Source organism: Cynara cardunculus (genome assembly GCF_001531365.2).
Source record: "Cynara cardunculus var. scolymus isolate 2C chromosome LG 7, CcrdV1, whole genome shotgun sequence".
Lineage (NCBI taxonomy): Eukaryota > Viridiplantae > Streptophyta > Magnoliopsida > Asterales > Asteraceae > Cynara > Cynara cardunculus.
In genome coordinates, this window is record NC_037534.1 from 2,485,039 (window position 1) to 2,506,226 (window position 21,188).

Sequence of the window (21,188 nt, forward strand, 5' to 3'; positions counted from 1 at the left end):
GACCATTTTTCTTTCATGGTCTTAAGTTAAATATTGATTAAATTGACTGTAGGAGAACGATAAAGCCCCATTGCGTGTCACTTTTAGCCCCATGATTGTTTTCGATTGAAATCTGTATGAATTTCTTTGTTTGTTGTGTTAAATAAATGGTAGAAATGACTATTTTATCCCCCGGTTTTATATATGTTGTGCAAGAAAGATAGCGTCCCATGACCCGTCAACATATCATTTTGCCATATGATTGTTTTCCATTACCTTTGTATGAATTAAATTGTCTGTTTGTTTGTTGTGCTAACTAAACGGTTTAAACGGCAAAAATGACTATTTTACCCTCGGTTTTAAATTGACAGTACAAAAAGATAGAGCCCCACCATCATACCACTTTAGCCACATGATTGTTTTCCATTAACCTCTTTATGAGTTAACCAGTTTATTTGTTTGTTATGTTACATAAACAGTCTAAATAGCATAAATGACTATTTTACCCCTCACGAGAAAGATATAAAGCCCATCACTATACTACTTTAGCCACATGATGACCCCCCACAACCCACAACTCACCACCAAATCACCAAGTGTTTTAATGCACATACACATGGAATGGATCTTTCTTGGTGTTACTTTGTTTTCTGATATGTTGTGCAGGGTATGGAATAGGAATAAAGATTTTTTTACAGGGTGTCAAGTGTGTGCATTATATTTAATTGGAGGTAACTTTCTGCACATTCTTCTAGGGTTCTAAAAAGGGGTTTGAGGATTGTGTGACCATTAAACAAGGATTCCCAAGTTGTTGTTAAATGAATGTTATTTGCAAGTCAAGATTCCCTCTTATCCCTTTTTCATCACATGAAAAGAAGTGAAAGAGCATAAAAGTTTTGTGGATCTAAGTTTTGGGTCCCAATTCTTTAGGAAAAAGAAACACTTTTCGACCCATTATATCAGTATCTTATTTTACTGAACTTTTTCGTATGAAATCTAAAATATTACAAGATTTTTCGGCAGAAAGAATATCCCGTAGAGGTGGAACGATAAGAGATAGAGCGAGTTTACATGCCTATAACAGTTGTCCAAGATTCTGGTTTCAAAACTAGAGTAGCACCCGTCGTCTGATCTCTTTTTTAGACTTTTGAGCCTCTTCGGATACTGTCATAAGCCGCAATCATAGGATTTAATATGCGGAAATTGCAAGTATTCTAATATTTGATCGTTTCTTATTCTCTTGTTAAAGGGTAGGTAAAAGTGAATTAAACATTTGGAGAGTCTTAGTTTTTTTTGTATAATTCCCTCTCTGTTATTTGAACCATTTTACAAATTCAAATCCTACACACATCAAATTCACGCTCCCAATGGTCATGGGTTTGATCCCCCTAACAGTCATTGACTATTAACTTCAAGGTCTATAATATCAGTGGAGGGGTAGTTCAGACGACTCCAAACATCCACATATTATTTTAATATTTTTAAGATCGATTTAACTTTTAAGATGACAGCTTATTGAAAATCAATCAATTTTTAGTGTAGAAATAATATTTGGGTCATTTCCATTTCTTATTACATATTTTGAAATTGAAGCAATCACATGCATTTGAAAATTGCAAAAACAAGAATTGAAGTTATGTGATGAGATGATGTGAAAAAGACTCTTCAACTAAGAAACATCCCCACTTCTTGTTCCTTAATTTCCCTTCATTTTTTAACTTCAATTTATTGTCTTTGGATCATATGTTATGGTAATATATATGTATATATATATATATATATGTATATATATATATATATATGTATGTATATATATATATATATATGTATATATANTATATATATATATATATGTATATATATATATATATATGTATGTATATATATATATATATATGTATATATATATATATATGTATGTATGTGTGTGTGTGTGTATGTATGTGTGAAATTAGTTTTAATAAGTGATTGAAACATCATAAATTGGTTTATTAAAGGAAATTAGAGCATTTTTTTGATAATATAGTTTGTATAATTATATTTAATACAACAAAAAAAAATTTAAAAATAAAAACGCTGGTGAGTAATCCAGGATGACGAGATCTATAACGATAACATCGTTGAAGTTTAATATCACAGACCATCTACGAGATAGATAGGGAGAACCCATAAAATTGTTATAATATTGAGAACTGGTGGATCATGTATTATTTCGTATGACTTTTTTCGGCTACAACTTGGGTTCAGTATATTAATTAACATATATTTGTTTCACAATTTGAACATTCTTTATGAAGTTTTTAACACTAGATGCACCGGATTAATTTTAAAGTGCAATTCATAGACGGACATGAGTTTAAAAGTGATCAATGATTCAGATCTTTTCTTACGCTTCTCACAATAACTTCATTTCTCACACGATATTTCACGTATACATATGTATAGGTTTTTCTAAAGAAACAATCATAGGTAATAGGTTTCACATATTCTGACATGATATCAAAACCGACGTCTAACACCTCACATTCTTTTGCCTTCGTTTTTGGAAGCATCATCTAGCCTATGTTCGATGACGCATGTTGGTGTTAGGGCCAAACCTGCAAGAGCCCAAGCGAGATCTCATACATCCACTCAACCAATTTTCGGATTTTGTGCAGCATTCTAAACTCTATAAAAGCTCATTTTTTAGTTTTTTTATTATTGATTAAGGATCCTAATTAGGGTTGTAAACGAACCGAACGATCACGAACAGAGGCTTGTTCATGTTTGTTCGTTTAACTTAACCAAACAAGCGAATGAACACGAACGGTAAACAAACGAAAATCTTTTTGTTAGTGTTCGTTCGTTTAAAAATGAGGTGTGTTCGTGTTCGTTTATGTTTGTTCATTAAATGTTAAACGAACATTATTATTTGTCATTCAATTAACTATTACACACCAATTATCTGGGAGGCCAGGGTTTTGAGGGAAAGTGAAAAGGTAAAATTTTTAAATAAGACAAAATGATGATAAAATTTAAATCTAAATAAATTCTAAAAAGTTAAAATTTAAATAAATATTATTTGAATTCAAACTAAATAAATAAAAAATTATATATTAATTTTAATATATAAACGAACATAAATGAACGAACGAGACTTTTATTCATGTTCGTTCGTTTAACTAAACGAACAAAAAAATGTGTTCATGTTCGTTTATTTATTAAATAAACAAACATAAACAAACTTCTCGTCGAACCATTTGCTGAACGTTCGGTTTGTTTACGGCCTTAATCCTAACCTCCTAAATTTGATTTATTTCATTTAAAATTAAATAAAAAAACATGTTTGTTTGGTTAAAATAAAAAAGTCAAAGTCAATGGTCTATGTCAAGTAAAATAAAATTAGGTTAAAGTTGAGAGGATTATGAAATCAAAGTCACCAAATTGCACATGCTTTGTTTCCATCCAACTCATAATTCTTATTATTATTATTATTATTTTTAAAATAAATATATAAATTTTAACCACAATTCCACTTTTAATTAATTAGTTTACTAATCACTTTAACTATCGTTTGTTTTACATTTAAGCAAGAAACTGATTATCAGCAAAACCTAATTGATTTTATACAGAACCCATCTTCAAGGACAGATAATAATATACACTATGAAGGTATATATATATATATATATATATATATATATATATATATTGTTGTGAATATTTGATACTTTTTGTACTTTCACAATGTTTTACTATGATGGTTCGGTGTTATTTTTGTGATAGATTGGTCTCATGAGAACCAAACTCTAGGACCATTACGAAACAAAATATTTGTGAATCAACCTCTTAAATCCTAACATTTGATGGAAAAAAATCATATACAAAAATATTATTAAAATATGTTGTCACGGATTTCTAACTTTTCATTATTCTAATTAGATTTGACCTATATATATATATATATATATATATATATATACATATATATATATATATATATATACATATATATATATATATANNGGTTATTATACAACCTTTGACATTTGTGCAATCAATACAACTCAATCTCAACAGTCCATTTCATTTGATTAATATGTGATTTCATAGAAGTCTTGATTGTTTCATAATATAAAGTATTGATCATAATTAATGAACCATATTCATCTTCCATAAATATTCAAATCATAATAAATGAACTCTCATCATTTCAATAAAATTCTCAATTTATTGGGTTGCATTGGTTGTACAAATGCAACAAATTGTATTTAAAACAAACTATATATATATATATATATATATATATATATATATATATATATAGCTAAATACAAAAATAATAAAGTAATACAAATTACAACAAAAAAATCATTTTTTATCATCTCTAATTTGACATCATTTAGATATATATTTTTTCACAATTCTCCAATATATATCTATATATATAGAGAGAGAGAGAGAGAGAGATGAATGATCAAATGCAAACCATCTAATTTGTATAAACCATGCAAACCACCTTCATCCGTCGATTTTATTGTTTAATCTTATGAAATTTTTTCATGAAATTGTTTCATATAATACTTAATGAAATTTTAATGAAAATATTTCATGTATCTATCTAAAATTAAAATAATGTAGATGATAATATCCGTGATTAACACCCTCCACAATAAAAATGATTAATCAATCTCTCATAATTACAAAAAAATGAACAAAATGAAAAATTATGATTGGTTGAATGAGGTTTGCACGGTTTGTACAAATTAGATGGTTTGCATTTGATTACTCCTCTCTCTCTCTCTCTCTCTCTGAGAGAGAGAGATGGGGGGAAGACATCCTGAAACCTTATATTTCATTGATATTATCATCTTCATTATATTAGTTTTAGAGAAATACATGAAATAGTTTAATTAAAATTTCTTAAGTATTATACGAAACAATTTCATAACCATATATGAAACAACTTCATCAAAAAAAAATTATTATATGAAACAATTTCATAAGATTAAACAATTTCATAAGATTAAACAATTTCATAAAAAAATTTACAATGAAATCGACGGATGATGATGGTTTGCACGATTTATACAAATATGGATGGTTTGTATTTGATTATTCCTATATATATATATATATGAGTGTATATATATATGTGTATATATATATGTGTATATATATGTGTATATATATGTATATATGTATGTATGTATGTGTGTATATATATATATATATGTATGTATGTATATATTGTGTGTGTTTTATATATGAGCTAGTTGAAAACAATAAGTTATGTAGGTCACCTAGTGGCTCAAAGCAAAGAATTTGCAATGATTCATTTTGTTTCTATCTCTTTGTCATGTGATCTAACTTTCATATTATTGCTTTCAAAATTCAAAAAATATTTAACTGGAATTCATGCTTATATATTAAAACCCAACTCAAAAAATAAACCGAATAATTTCATACAAAACCTAATGTTTGCCTAAAAAAAATTATGATCTAAAATAGTCGGGTTAGACCTAACTTAACCCCTGGTCCAAAATCAAAATCACTGTGTTTGGAGGTCCAAAAAATGTCATTGTTTGGTTAATAAACACAATTCTGTTTAAAAATCCCCTTGTAGCCACGTAGGTTCAAATGTGGTGACTCCAGGCTATCTGAAAAGCAGGTGATCATTCTGGAATTAATCGGCTCGCGGGTTGGATATCTAGGTTAATTAAAAAAAACACAATTTTGTTTAAGGGTTTTAAAGATGCATTTGCTTTAAATTGATCTGTACTCCTTTAAATTAAAGAAAAGTGGTGGCAACGTTAAATTAAAGAAAAGTGGTGGCAACGTATTATAGTGTTATATGACCTATTATTATAGGTCACAGATTCAAATCCTTGTCGCTTTTTTTGTTGTTGATAATATTAGATAAAGAGAAAAAGAAACCACTCGGTTGTTTAAAAACGTCGTTTATAAATCATTTTTTTAATGAAAATGTAGTTTTAAATATTAATAGTTATTCATATTATAGGTCAATTAGTAGTAGTTTAATGATATAGAAAGTGACTTATTCACTAAGCTTCGAAGAACAAACTTTATGTAGAAAACAAGTTTTTTTTCAAACCTGGCATTTTCAATTAAAAAAAATGCTCATTTCATACAAGTTCTCACAAACAAAATATTTCCCAATTTACACAGACAGATAATTTTTATAGACAGATTGATCTATACAAGACTTAATAAAAAAATCAATCAAACAACCCTGAAGTCAACCCTACCTGAATGGATAGGTTAGGTGACATTGGGTTATACAGTAATTCTTTTAGCAGAGTTTAAATTCCCAATACTGAAATAATTGAGTTAGGTTATCCAAATTCCTCAACCCCAATTCATATGCATTACTTCCTACATCTCAAAATAAATGTTCATAATGAAAATAACACATGGTTTTAGAAATATGTCATTATTACACTTTTTTATTAACAAAATGACAATTTTACCCTTAATTATAATAAAAAATTCCATCCACCTCATAATTAAGGAAAGAATGAGAAAGTAGACATTTAGTTTTGAAAGTAGACACTTATTTTGAACAAAACTAAAATAATAATGCACACTTATTTTGGGACGAACAAAATACAATTTTTACCAAAAAATTATTATTTCAATTGGGATTTACAATTTGTTTTTTTTTTTTAAATTAACCTGAATATCCAACCCGCTATGCGAGCCGACTAATCCCAGGACAACCACCTACTTTGCAGATAGCCCGGAATCACCGCATTTGAACCTCCGTGGCCACTAGGGGATTTTTATTCCTCCTTGGATTTGAATCTAGAACCTTCTGGTACTTTTGACCTTTGGAGTCAAACTCAAACCAATCAGACACTACCCTTACGTTGAATTTACAATTTGTTTATATATTATACTATAATAACACAAGTATACAAATAGAATTTATTTTGTTTGGTTTCAAGTATAAAAATAGTCTATCTACTATTTGCATGTCCCCAAGTAATGCCAATTTTCTATCCTATATTGGTCTCCAACAAATCATTTCCTTTTATTAAAATAATAATTCATTACTAATTAAAATGATAAATCATAGTTCTCCACAATTATTCGTTCCCAAATTACCCCTCTATTTTAACACACAATCCCTAAACCTTAAACCAGATCCATAAATAACAAAGTGCACGTCTCGTTTGATACGATACTTTCCTTCATACATGAGGTATACATAAACCTTGATCGAACAAAACAAATCCAATATACTCTACCTAGAGGTGGAGTCTGAAACAAGGGCGAACCTGCCTCTGGGGTGTGATTGTCTGTGAAACCGTAAAAATGAGAGATTAAATGAAAAAGTAAGAAATGAACAATTCACGTTCCAAAATTGAAGATGATGGTTGGTGATTAAATCGTCAAAGAAGTTTCGTTGATACCTTCAAAACAAGCTCAGTATTGAATATTTTAAAAATGAATTATATTTTTTTTAATGTAAATACAAACAAAAAATAACATATATTTAACATTGATTATCTATGTGTATGATAAAACCATATTTTTTTAATTAATTTTTATTTTATATTACAATAGTTAGTTAGTGCAACCACTTCGAGAATTTTCTGTATCAACCCTTGGTCTAGAAGGTGGTATGCTTACAAGCCAGAAGGATAACATTGTTTCCGTACAGGTTTGGCACGCAGATGGGATTGGACCGGATTGTGAAGTGAGGGTGGTGGGATTAAGCGGGTGGATGAAAAAACTACAAAAAAGTTTAGGGGTTTTAATTTGACATTGATGATTTAGTACTTTACCGATCTTGTATATATTTCTTATTTTTGTTCCACCTATTTTGGTGTCTCGCCCAATGAATCATGTCACAGACTAGATATCCACCAAACATGAAATAACAAGTTTTTGTTCTATTTGATCTCACGTACCAGACACAGGTTTAATGCAAAGAAAAATAACCAAAATGACCACTTTTTCACATACGTGTCAAAATGACCGGTACTTTCGGTCAAGTTTTTTCCACCAGTTTGGTGAATTGCTTACATTGGTCCGACTAGTCGTAAAAAGTCGAGATTCCTCCATGCATTTAGCTAAAAGAAAAGGATTGCATTTAGCCGATTTAGAAGGTTCTTGGCGAATTTTGACAAAAAAAAAATGTGGATTTTTGGCGAAAAATGTGCCCTCTTTTCGACTTGTAATGATAAGTAGGACCAATGTACGGAATTCGGCCAACCTAATGAAATGCTTTACGAAATCTATGGTCATTTTAGCACATACGTGATTTCCCCTTGATACAATACAAGACACTAACCAAGTTTTTGCTGTTGCAACAAAAGGCAGCAAATATCATTCAATACAACAAAATTTTGTTTCCATAGTGCACAGCAAGTTCATTTCATGAGGTACTGCGAAAAAATCAAGATTCAAAAACTAGAAATACAATAAGTTAAGTATACCTCGAAAAAAAGCCTCGAATTCTGGAGAACTTGTGGGTCCCGCCGCCTAATCCACAGCTGATCTGCTTAAAAGAATTCAAATACATCAGTGCATTTCATCTTTCTTTTTAAACACTTAGGAGCTGTTTACCAAAAGCCCTACCGGATAAGCGCTTACCGACAATAGTCACCACACTCAACGTATCCAGGGACGGACCCAGGTTTTTTTAAATATGGTGGCACCATATAAAACAGTTGCACCTTCTAAAACAATACGGTCGCACCTTTCACAAACCTATTTTTTTTAGCTTACGACGGAGGGACAATATGGTGGCATGTGCCACCACAACCACCCTTAGGGGTCCGTCCCTGACCGTATCACCTAATATTCTCTGCCATCAAAATAGATTGGTGGTAAGCGTTTTTACCTGGTAAGCGCTTATCAGGTAAGAGTCTTCTCTCCCACTTACCGGGTAAGATTCTTGGTCCATCCTATGTCTCTTACTCGGTAAGATAAGTGACACCCAGTAAGCGCTTACTCAGTAAGCCTTTGGTAAATGGCCTCTAATATTTATATACGGCAAAACTCTCACACACTCCTTACCTTTTGGGATCTACTGGTAACCCGAATAATGTTGGGCCAATAACCCTTCGGTTACATATCATCTTTTCATTTGTTATTGATGTCTCTACTCCTTGGTTGTATTCAGAACATTGATTCTCACCTCGGACTAGTAATTTCCAGACTTGAGAACATGCGAGTAAAAGCTCCAATGTGGGTTTTTTTCGTCTATGTAACTTTGACCAAATGGGTGTTGTTCCACATACATCTTCAAGTTATCGGTGGCCGCTACGCCATGCAGATAGTTTCTGAGAGCACCCCTAGGACCTGCAGGAAGAAGTAAAACGCGTTTACACCATCACTGAATAGGTCTCTTAGGTTGCGTTTGGCACACGAACCGGATAAGCGAGAGCGAGGGAGGGGGTGAAAGAATTGTGGAAGGTTTTAGGGTTTTAATTTGACATGGTAGTTCAGTAATTTACTAATCTAATCCTGTGTCATCTTCCTGATTTTATTCCACCTATTTAACTATTTTTATGGGACAAAAAAATGCATTTTTGTCCCACTCGGTCCGAATCTAATGTCGAACCAAACGTGGTAACAAAAAGATGGTCATGTACCGTCCTGTACCACATACCAAATACACACCTAAGATTACTTCTATTTGCAACAAAAAAAAGAACAAAAAGGAAATAAAAACTGTACTGCCATGGAGTAGATATGCTTGCATCCTATCTGCTTGATTGTTTTGGTCTCAATATTTTTCATTCTGTGGGTCCTATTTTATGGTGTTAGAAGAAATGAATAAGTGGTTATGGGTCTCGCTGCAAGGCGAAATGAAGATGGGAACAAAATGCCGAATAACCCAAATTGAATCAAATAAATCAAACCAAACAAACCCAGTATATCCCACTAGGAGGACCGGGAGGTGGGGTCTACGGGTGGGACATAGCAGACATAGCCTCTAACTCAAAGAGTAGAGTGACTGTTCTTGTGAAGAACCCCGGCTTGTGCAAAACGTGCGAAAAGAAAGAATAAAACTTGGTCAAAAAATTTTGCTGAAAAAGAACATAAGAACTTGGAAAAAAGACAGTGCTAAAATGTGAAAATGTGTTAGGAGTAAGCAAGAACGCACAGAGACAGGCAAACAACAAACAAAACATACAAAAAGGAGGAGTACTAAAGGATCTTCCCTAAACCAAACAAAAGATGGCGTATACCCTTTTTTAAGATTAGCTAAATCCATAATCATTTTGCCTTTAGCAGAGCACATGTTTTTTTAAGTATATAATATTTATATATGTCAAATTCAACAAATAAACTCACGCACCCTCCTTACTGAATTGAACCCCTGACCTCCTAGGAGACCGAAGGCTCCGATACACTAGGCCAAAGGCCCTTTGGTTGCAGAGCACATGTTATAAGAGCATCTCCACCAAATACTCTATAATTTTTCTAAATTAGAGTATCAAAAGTTAAAATCTCTAAAAAAATTACATCCAACTCCAACAACTATTCTATTTTAGAGATTCCAACATTAATTATATTATTAAAATATTCAATATATTAATAAGATATTATTTCTCTCTCCTAAACATGGCTGTTGGAGCAAAAAAATCTCCAAAATTTCTATTTTAGCATAGTTGTTGGAGATGCTCTCACATGTTTGCTTGTTAGCAACTAGTAAGATGCAGATGAGTTGAAACAACTCTTTTTGGAACCCTGAAATATAACGTTTTAACTTTTAAGAAGCATAACTTAAAACACTGAAGCAAAATCAGCTATAAAATGCCTCACCTAGAAAGTTATCATTCTTATCCTTGTAGGTGAAAGACACAGGAAAGATTCCGCTGTGTTTCTGCAAGATAAAGAATGTAAATCAAGACAAAGTGAGTATTTTTTTTATTGGGACAAAATCAATTAATAATTGGAACACGATTAAGAATTTACAAGAAATTTATGAGTTCAAAAGAAAGGTAACAGTCTTACCGGATTGAGCAATGCCTTGTACGGAGAATCATCCAACAACAATGTATTTGATTCATTAAAAGTTCCTTTCACCCAAGAATTACCGGGACCATTTCTCTCCCAAATCATTCTTAGATCTTTAAAGACTATGTTCTTATGTTTCTCTTCAAGAGTCCTCATCCCTGAATTAGTGCAACTGGAACCATCCTGCAAATTTCCATACATGTGAAGATCAGATGTTGCTAAAATTACAATAGAGGCAACTGAGTAAATAAAAAACATGTTACTGATAACTACTCCTTCGTCCCAAAATAAGTGTCCACACTTCTATAGTTTGTCCCAAAATAAATGTCCACTTTCAAAAGTAAGTGTCTACTTTCCAGTTTCCAATACTACCCTTAATTATGAGATGAAGAAATTCATTACTCAATCTATTATTTAGGGTATTTAGTTGATTAAAAAAATGTAATAATCACACATTTCTAAAATTGTGCATCTTTCTCATTGTGGGCATTTGTTTTGGGATGGAAGGAGTGTTAATTGTTGACTTTGTCATCTCTCAAATATAGACAGATGAATTAAATGGGCATATAAACCATATAAAAGGTGATTGATAATTGATATGACTATTAAGAACCCAACCAGTGATCATCCTTTCTTGAGACAGATCATAATTAGAGTATAAACGTGAAACTAGCTGGATTCAACAGATATAACTAAAAGCACTCACCCAAAGAAAGAGCAATTTATACTTCAAATCTCCCAACAGATAATYAACCACTGGATCCAAAACTTTCCTGCATATAATTTCAAGAGTTACATGTTACTGAACACTATGTAATAGAGAAACAAAGAAACTAGAAAGAAATAAACCGAACAGTACATGGTTCTCGAAGACCAAATGCCAACATGAAATCTCGCGAAACAAAAGTACAAGAAATCATCCAAGAAGGGTCTCTTGAATACTGCATCCAAAATAAGCTTGGTAAATAATAATTCATGGTTATATATCATAAATAACTTCAAATTATAGTTATCACCAAATAGCACATTGGAAACCAAGTCTTACTTGCTCGTCTTAGCATATACATATCCGCTCTGACATCCTTTGGTGGAGAAAAACAAATATCTGCGAGCAACCCATTTACATCTAAAATAATAAGCTTTTTCCTTGATGTGGGAACCTGAGGTATCACATCGATTGCCTTCAAGCCCACCCCCTCTTTCTTCTTTCTCAGCTTTTCCGTCTTCCTACTTATACTTGAGTCTGTCTCAATGTTGCCAACTTCTGTGCACTCTTCTACTTTTGATACTGTTTTAGTAATTGTGGTTCCACTTGAGCATGTGTGCTCTTCTCTTTTAGAAACTGTATTCATATCAAGTGATGTTCCTCTTGAACCCGTGGTCTCAACAATGGTCATGGCTCCACTTGAGCCCATCTCACTACTGACAACCTTTGTGCACCCGACACTTTTAATCATTGTATCTGCACCTAGGGGAGTTGTTCTTAGACACTTCTCACCATTCACAATTTCCATGCTGTCTTCTCTTTTTGACTCGGTACTCATTGCTTCAAAAACTTTGTTTGTACCTGCGTCTTTCTTTGCAATTACCGAGTCCTCTGTATTCTCACTGGTGGTCGAAATTTCACCTTTGGCTGCTTTCTTCTTTAGCTTATSYCTCTTTTTCTTTGCTGCACTCGTACTATGTGCTTCGTAATTGCCAGCTTCCAGGTTCTGCAAGTATTGGCAATTCACTATTTCACCTACGTTTGGCCTCGTGTTCTCTAATTTCTGCTCATTTCTCTTTAGTACCGTACCATTCACATTAAGATTTTTCGTTTCACTTGATCCCATCTCACCATTTGCAACTTTTGTGTGCTCTTTTCCTTTTGACACTATCTTTGCATCAGGAGTTGCAGTTTTACATGAGACTGACTCACCACTTGTTGATTCAAGAGCTCTAGTGCTGCTTAGGCCTTTCTTTGCAAGTGCCATGTCTTGTACACACCCACGAGTACCCAAAATGTCACCTGAGGCTGGATCCTTGTTCTCTAATTTCTGCTTCTTTCTCTTTTTTGACACTATATGATCTGTTGCAGTTGTACCTGAATCCATCTCACCAATGGCAACTTCCATGTCCTCTAACTGTCGGGGATTCAAAATTTCACCTAAAGTTGGTTTCTCTTTCCTTGATTTCTTCTTCTTTTTCTTTTGTATTGTACCCTCAATGTGAACATTTTTAGGCATATCTGACCCCATCCGACCATTGGCAACTTTTGTGCGCTCTTCTCCTTTTGACACCATCTCTGCATCAGGGGTTGCAAAACTCTCTGACTGTGTGATGACATCAACATTTCGACAAGGAACTTCCAGTTTGCTCTCAGGGTTTTCAGTTTTTTCTCTGAGCAGTTTTCTATTCCTTCTTATTTGGCGTTTACTCAGCTGAACGGTTGCAGTTGTACCTAGATCAGTATTTGGATTATCCTGAATGGACGACTGTGTGATGATATCAACATTTTCACGAGCAACTTCCAGTTTGCTTTCAGRGTTTTCAGTATCTTCTCTGAGCAGTTTCCTATTCCTTCTTATTTGACGTTTACTCAGCTCAACAGTTGCAGTTGCACCTAGATCAGCATTTGGGTTATACTGAATGGATGACTGTGGGATCATATCAACATTTTGACGAGCAACTTCCAATTTGCTCTCAGGGTTTTCAGCATCTTCTCTGAGCAGTTTTCTATTCCTTCTTATTTGACTTTTACTCGGCTGAACGGTTGCAGTTGTACCTAGATCGGTATTTGGATTATCCTGAATGGACGACTGTGTGATGATATCAACATTTTGACGAACAACTTCCAGTTTGCTCTCAGGGTTTTCAGCATCTTCTCTTAGCAGTTTTTTCTTCCTTCTCATTTGGCGTTTACTCAGCTGAACAGTTGCAGTTGTACCTAGATCAGTGTTTGGATTATCCTGAATGGATGACTGTGTGATGATATCAACATTTTGACGAGCAACTACCAGTTTGCTCTCAGGGTTTTCAGTATCTTCTCTGAGCAGTTTTCTATTCCTTCTTATTTGACGTTTACTCAGCTCAACGGTTGCAGTGGTACCTAGATCAGTATTTGAATTATCCTGAATGGACGACTGTGTGATGATATCAACATTTTGACCAGCAACTTCCAGTTTTCTCTCAGGGTTTTGAGTATCTTCTCTGAGCAGTTTTCTATTCCTTCTTTTTTGGCATTTAGTCATCTCAATGGTTGCAGTTGTACCTAGATCAATATTTGGGCTATCCTGAATGGACGACTGAGTGATGACATCAACATTATGACGAGCAACTTCCAGTTTGCTCTCAGGATTTTCAGTATCTTCTCTGAGCAGTTTCCTATTCCTTCTTATTTGGCGTTTACTCAGCTGAACGGTTGAAGTTGTACCTAGATCAGTATTTGAATTATCCTGAATGGACGACTGTGGGATCATATCAACATTAGCAACTTCCAGTTTGCTCTCAGGGTTTTCAGCATCTTCTCTTAGCAGTTTTYTATTCYTTCTTMTTTTGCGTTTACYCAGCTGAAAGGTTGCAGTTGTACCTAGATCAGTATTTGCATTATCCTGAATGGAAGACTGTGGGATCACATCAACATTTTGTTGAGCAACTTCGAGTTTGCTATCAGGATTTTTATTATTTTCTCTTCTGAGCAGCTTTCTCTTCTTTCTTTCCTGATGTTTACTACACAGACTAGCAGAAACGTCACCTCCAGCATTTTCCAACCCTGAACAGTTCTGTATGGGAGATGACATGATGACCTCCATTCTAGCTAGATTTCTGATGCCTTTAAAGGAGTCACAAATTTGTAACTCTTCTATGACAAATTGCAAATAACATCAGCTTTTATCAGTAATAAGTGGTGCCGATAGAACAATGTTCATACTATAATTAAACAAATAAACAATTCTGCATTAGGTTTGACGTCAAAACCAACAGAGTACAGTTGATCAATCCATCAATGCAACCACTAATCACACAAGTATATCAATCGAAGTGAATACATTATAAGCAACATAAACATGATCATAAAATCACAATCCAGAACATCACCAACTAACGACATTATAAGACAAATCAAAGAAATCGATAAATGAATTCGAAGATTGCAGTTATCGTTTAAATATTATTAAAAGAATCGGAAACATACCTAATGCGAATTTCTTCGTCGTCGACGGCGCTCAGGGAACGGTGGTACAAACGGAGTTCACAAAACCTTCAAATTGCACGACGGCAGAGAGTTTTTAGGGCTTGGACTACCACCTTTTTGGAGACCCAAAGTGGCGTAACTATTGTTTCATTTTAGTCCTTCATCTTTTCTACTTTGTCCATTTTGTCAGATAAACTTTCAGCTCTAACAGACGGTCCTTTGGAGCAATAACTTTGTAACAGTAACTACGGGTTAATGTGTAATTTTACTTAAAAGTTGGTACAACCATGAATCATGTATATATGGTAAATCTTAGGTCGCGTTTGTTTTTTAAGAGGTGCAGAAGCCTGAAGTTTTATTTCACTTCTGATTAAAAACTGTTTATTTTTGTAAACTGACAAACGTCTGAAATCTTAATCAATAGTTTGTGTTTGTAAAATCAGATGCAAACATTTTGCAAAATTCTCTAGTTTTCATAAAAATTTCTATTACCGAAATTTATCTCAACAATTACTTAACAGATGTTATCGGGAATGCCGCCGATTTATTTGCGGAAAGATCGATACCTTTGATAAATGATAGATCGTCGAAAGAAGTTCTTGCAATTTTGAATGTTAAATACTATACATCAATAAATAATTTTTTATATATATAAATGATTTTTAATTTTTTTATCAAATGTTTTATAATATAATATAAGTTTATAATGAGGTTTTATACTTCTTTTAGGCCATGGGTAGCAATGATGATTCTCATATTATAATTATATAATAGAATTAGAATATATAGTGGTCCAATCTCATGTGGGCTGTTCCACCATAAAATAGGCCCAATCCAATACACCTTTTGCAGCCTTCCAACATGCTTGCCCAAACAAACCTTACTTTATTTCCAATGACACCATTTTTAATACTAAAAGGGTACTTGTGCAATAAATCAAGACATATTTCTATTTCAATGTTTCGTTTTATTTTATATCCATATCGATACAATACAATTTTATGTGGTTTTAAGAAACCGATTTTTTTTTATTTTTTAATAAAATATAAATTTGAAAATATCATATAAAATTTACAAAAAAATATTAACATTAATATCAACTTAACTATTTAAATTTTTTTATTTATGTATTTTTATTTAATTCAAAATTTTTATTATAATTTAATTTATTGTAACGAAGTAACTTAATTTAGGTTTAATAATATAATTTTTTATTAAAAAAAATAATTAAATATCCTGTTAGAACTCAATAATTATCCTAATTATATTTTAGATTTTTTATATTTTAAAATGAGATGTTTATCATATATTTGATTATGTTTATCCACAGTTAGTTACACGAATTCAAATATAGAGCTTTAATAATTTGTATTTGTGCACAATTTACTTGTAATCTTGAATTTTAAGTAATACGCATCAATAAACAGTATTTCATGCATAAAAAATAGTTTTTAAGAGTTTTTGTCAAATGCTTTATAATATAGTATATATTTAAATAAAGAGTATCTCACATTATGACCGGACCAATACTAACAAATTGTAATTGTAAAAATAGTGACCATAATTATTGTATATGTCTGAAATCAGACCATGAACAGATAGAATATCCCACCACATCCTTCAGAAATTCAACCACTATGTCGCAACCTTTGTGGTTACCATTTTTAATACTTCATGGGTAATGCCAATATTATTTCATTTTTGTATCAGAATCAAATTAAATTATATATTGAAAATATAAAAGACAAGTCTTGATATTAATGTATGAGAACTTTTTCTCTCAAATAAAAGTCTCACTGCTAGACATTTGGTAATTTCTCCTCCGACCAGGATAAAATATTCTATTGAAGCGGCTGACTCATGCATCATATTGTATGTACATCCAGTTGCATAAATCGCATAGTTTCATAAAGAGTCATCCTGAGTATTACCCATCTGCTAGGAGAGTTTATAAACAAATACAGATCTTGGGTTATCATCCTCGATCCTGAGATATATCATAAGATCAATAAGTTGATTCGAAACCTCGCTCTCAACCTAAAAAAAGTAATTTTTCTCGATAAAGTCGGTTGATTAGGGTGAAATTGTATCCCTTCTGAACCATACAGTCGCCTTTTGAAGCATACAATTAAAAAAAATCAATGTATAGATTCTAATACTTTTTCTTTAGGTAAAAATGCATTTAGCAATATATAGAGGTGCATTTAGAGCATATCAAGTGGAAAGGTTTTTTTTTTAGCATATCGGGTAGGATGTTCTCATATGAACTACTATTAGAGAGAGTTATGGACCGTTTACTCAAATGCTTACCCGGTAAGCATTTACTGATAGAAATCAATACTATAATTAATTTTTCTGGGTAAGATCGTAGTGCATCAAAATGATATAGTATGCAACAATTTACTCGGTAAGCGCTTACCCTGGTAAGAGTCGTCATTCTCACTTACTGGGGAAGACTCTCCATTCTTTCACCACTCTTACCTGGTAAGATTTTCCATCATTTTACCGCTCTGACCCGGTAAGATTCTAAACCTTTACCATGTTCGTTCGGTAAAGAAAATTACCCGGTATGCACTTACCGGATAAGCGTTTAATAAACAGCCCCTTGGTATAAAAACATTATTGTACAAGAATCTTGATTCTTATCTTGAACTTTGTGCTAAATAATATTTTATAAGTTTTTATATATTTTATTGACTTTTATATTTTATAAGAATCTATAATTTAAAATTTAATTTGTTTTTTTAATATATAGTAATCCTATGTTTTAGTTTATCCATTAATATTATTTATAGTAATTCTTGAACAAAAAGTTAATTACTGCTAATATTAACGACTTATGTACGGTACTCTTCTTCAAAGACACTATGTGAAGAGACACTTTTGTCTCACTTAACAATTGAGGCTAGCGGGGCCAGAGATAAAATACATGATGTGTCTTGTATTTGGACAAAGTCGTCTCACTCTTTTGCTAATTGATGGGATGTCTGACAGTTGCTGAATGGTTTGGTGCAGAACGATTAAGTAGTCAAAATGATTAAGAGACTCTTATGGTATAGTGCAAAACGAAATATAATTTTTTGGTAATTATTCAGAATGAAATTAAGGTGTTGAACGGTTAAGGGATGCCCATGATACAAAATTATTCAGAGGGTTTTGAGACCATTAAGAGATAAAAAAAAATTACCAAACAAGATTCATCTTTTAAAGATTCAGATGCTACTTTTTAATGAAACTATTAAGAGCTAAACAAGCAACCCATGAGTTACACGTCAAAAACATTATTCATAGTAATTAACTGGAACATTTTTTTCTATATCTCACATAATTCTTTTAATTTTATTGATGGATTTAAAAAATAAAATAAATAAATAAATATTATTATAATAAAAAAAAATTGATTTACAACTAGAATAGTCGGTTTGGAAATAAACAAGATATGACATTATGAAGGAAGTATTGTAGTATTCCGTGTTGATAAGGTATGATGTAGGCCATGGTATTTTATTGTAGACCACTCCCAAGAGGGCATTGCTTAATCAGTTTTCTGACACGTGGCACTTCCACATCGAATCATTTGATCGGGAATGCATATCATTAATGTCATCGTTTTTACCATTTTGTGAATACACGTATCTTAGATCATTTCGAAGTCATGCTCCTCCCCCTTCCTCTTGTTCAGTGCATGCTTCTGGCTCTGTTGCCATGTTATCATCTTTTTAGTATCAGCTTTAAAACACCTTCATAACAAGATCCTTCGCATGGTACGTAAATGAACTAATTGATGACACTTTGTTAATGCGTACTGACCCAACAAGCATGACCCATATATGATGTTTTACAGGTATTGCGTTTTATCATTGAAAACAAGACATGTTGTACGCTTCTAGTCAAATCAATTAAGTCGGTATCATTCAAGTCCACTGGTTGACATATTTGGCAGATGGGATATCTCTCGTACGACAATTGAAAACCTCACACCATCCAAACGTTTCAGTCATCGAGCAAGTTGTAAACGTTAAACCAATCTATTAACTAAAAAAGATGACGTCTAAAATAGTCCAACTTCATGTACTCTTCAAACAAAACGTTACACATATAGATGTTACGTATAATGTTTTATATTTCATTGATGAATAACTATCGTTGTGAAGTCTTTTCAAGAAACACGTATATTTTAATGAAACGAGGGTAACGCTTAGGAGTGACAATTTTGTAATAAACCAAACTAGCTAATATGTATACCGGCTGTACCAATTAAATTGGTACAAATTATAGTATATTAGTAGTATCATACTAAGTATGCAAACTTGGTTGGTACTAGTGATGGCCGAAATTTGGTCCTGGGCCGGGCCGGGCCGGGCCCAACTGGTCCCAAGATTTCTCATAACCGGTCCTGCTCGAAAAGGTTGAGTCCAGTCAAACTTTATTGTAACCGGTTATGGGCCGCCGGTCCCGGTCATTAAAAAATATTTTTTTAATGATATATATTTTAATACATTATAAAATTTGTAATTGGGTCACTCAAATACACTTTAAAAATGCGTTTTATTATAATTAAGATTACATTGTCTTACAAAATATAACGAGAAACCGATAATTGTGAACATTGTTTTGCGTTTTATGCGAATCGATAACTTGGTATGTAAATCCCTCAACTAAGACACTTGTACATAGTGTTTAGAAAGCAAAAAATACAGAAAAAGGCCAAAAAAAGGGCTACATTTTAAAAAATAGTTACATTTTTTAAAAATCGTGTCGGGCCGGGCCGGTCCATAACCGGTCCCGGTCCCACGAAACACCTCAGATCCATAACCGGTCTCATATTTCGGTCCTATAACCGGTCCTTACCGGTCCCGGGCCGGTTTGGCCATCACTAGTTGGTACACAGTATTGAAAATCGCATACGATAGTATCATGATACCAACTTATTTAATTATTTATTAGTTTTGTATTTAATATTAAACATTATAACTTTAACTATTTTGCTTGCAAGTTTTCTTTCTTGCAATTAGAAACCTTTAACCATTACTTGTATTACCAAGAAACTCAAAATGTTGCTCAAAATTTAAACAAAATGGCAAGTTTTTATATTGGTAACTTGAAATCAGTACAAAAATAGTACCAACCGAAAAAAGTTAACACCAAATACAGACGATTGATACACAATATAATATTTTGCATATCGTTTATAATTGGTTGATACATATTATGAAAAAAAGAACTTGGTATCGTAACAAAGTCACCCCTGATTATACTTACATATTTACTGTGGGACCCCAAAAGATTCGAGAAATTTCAAATTGGCCCCTAAAGTTTTCATGGTGATTGCAACTTTAAAGGCATGGAAGGATTGAACCTTTTTTTAATGTTGTCCATGAGAAAATGTGTGTGAGACAGTTGTAAAAGTGATGGGTTGGTTTAACCTTCAAGTTTCATTTCTTTAAATTTTGCCACCACATATTTTTTTATCCACTTTTAAGTACAGTTTTCAACCAACTACTTTCTCTCATTTCATTTACTTTCCTTCTTTGTTGTCCCTTTCTAATATTTATTTTTTATATATATAGCTTTGACAAATACAAACCATTTAAACGATGAAAAATAGACATGAGAATCAGTGTTTCTATAAAAAGTAAAACACCTGTTAGTTTGAAAAAGTGTCTTGTCGGTAGTCGAGTTCCCAAATACGATGATTTGGGTTGAAGGGGAAATAACATAATTTTAGTGGGTATTCTTTTTTTTTTTCGTATTGGTTTACTAGAAGGATACTCGTACAGTGCAGCGAGATACATTTCGATTTTAATATTTTGTTTTGTTCTTTGTCCATATCGATATAATACGATTTTATGCTCTTAAATTTAAGGTTATGTCATCCTAATGTGCTGCTAAACGGATGGATCTTATCAACGTCCATGAATGATAAATTATAGATCGAATCGTGTTTGAGAAAATCATAATATTTTTATTTTTGAATAAAATATAAATTTGAATATATTATAAAAATTTGAAAAAAAATATAAATATTAGTATTAAATTAACTATTTAAAATTTGTTG

General features: G+C 32.5%; 1 protein-coding gene across 5 annotated transcripts; it reads right to left on the minus strand.

Annotated features, from left to right (window-relative positions):
• Window positions 1-8,279: 8,279 nt before the first annotated feature.
• Window positions 8,280-15,219, minus strand: LOC112515484. Of its 5 annotated transcripts, none has more exons than XR_003069528.1 (8): window positions 15,131-15,219; window positions 12,002-14,797; window positions 11,816-11,897; window positions 11,663-11,729; window positions 10,954-11,139; window positions 10,762-10,822; window positions 9,007-9,291; window positions 8,280-8,485 (listed from the first exon to the last, which is right to left on the minus strand). XR_003069528.1 is itself a non-coding variant. In XM_025122330.1 (8 exons), the coding sequence occupies exons 2-7, from the start codon at window positions 14,745-14,747 to the stop codon at window positions 9,134-9,136; spliced, it is 3,300 nt and encodes a 1,099-aa protein (XP_024978098.1). In that variant the 5' UTR covers window positions 14,748-14,797; window positions 15,131-15,219; the 3' UTR covers window positions 8,280-8,485; window positions 9,128-9,133. The 5 variants fall into 5 exon arrangements, 4 of the variants coding, with proteins under 4 accessions (XP_024978098.1, XP_024978101.1, XP_024978099.1 ...); XM_025122330.1 differs by having other exon boundaries at window positions 9,128-9,291; XM_025122333.1 differs by having other exon boundaries at window positions 8,280-8,488; window positions 9,128-9,291.
• Between the last annotated feature and the right edge of the window lie 5,969 nt (window positions 15,220-21,188).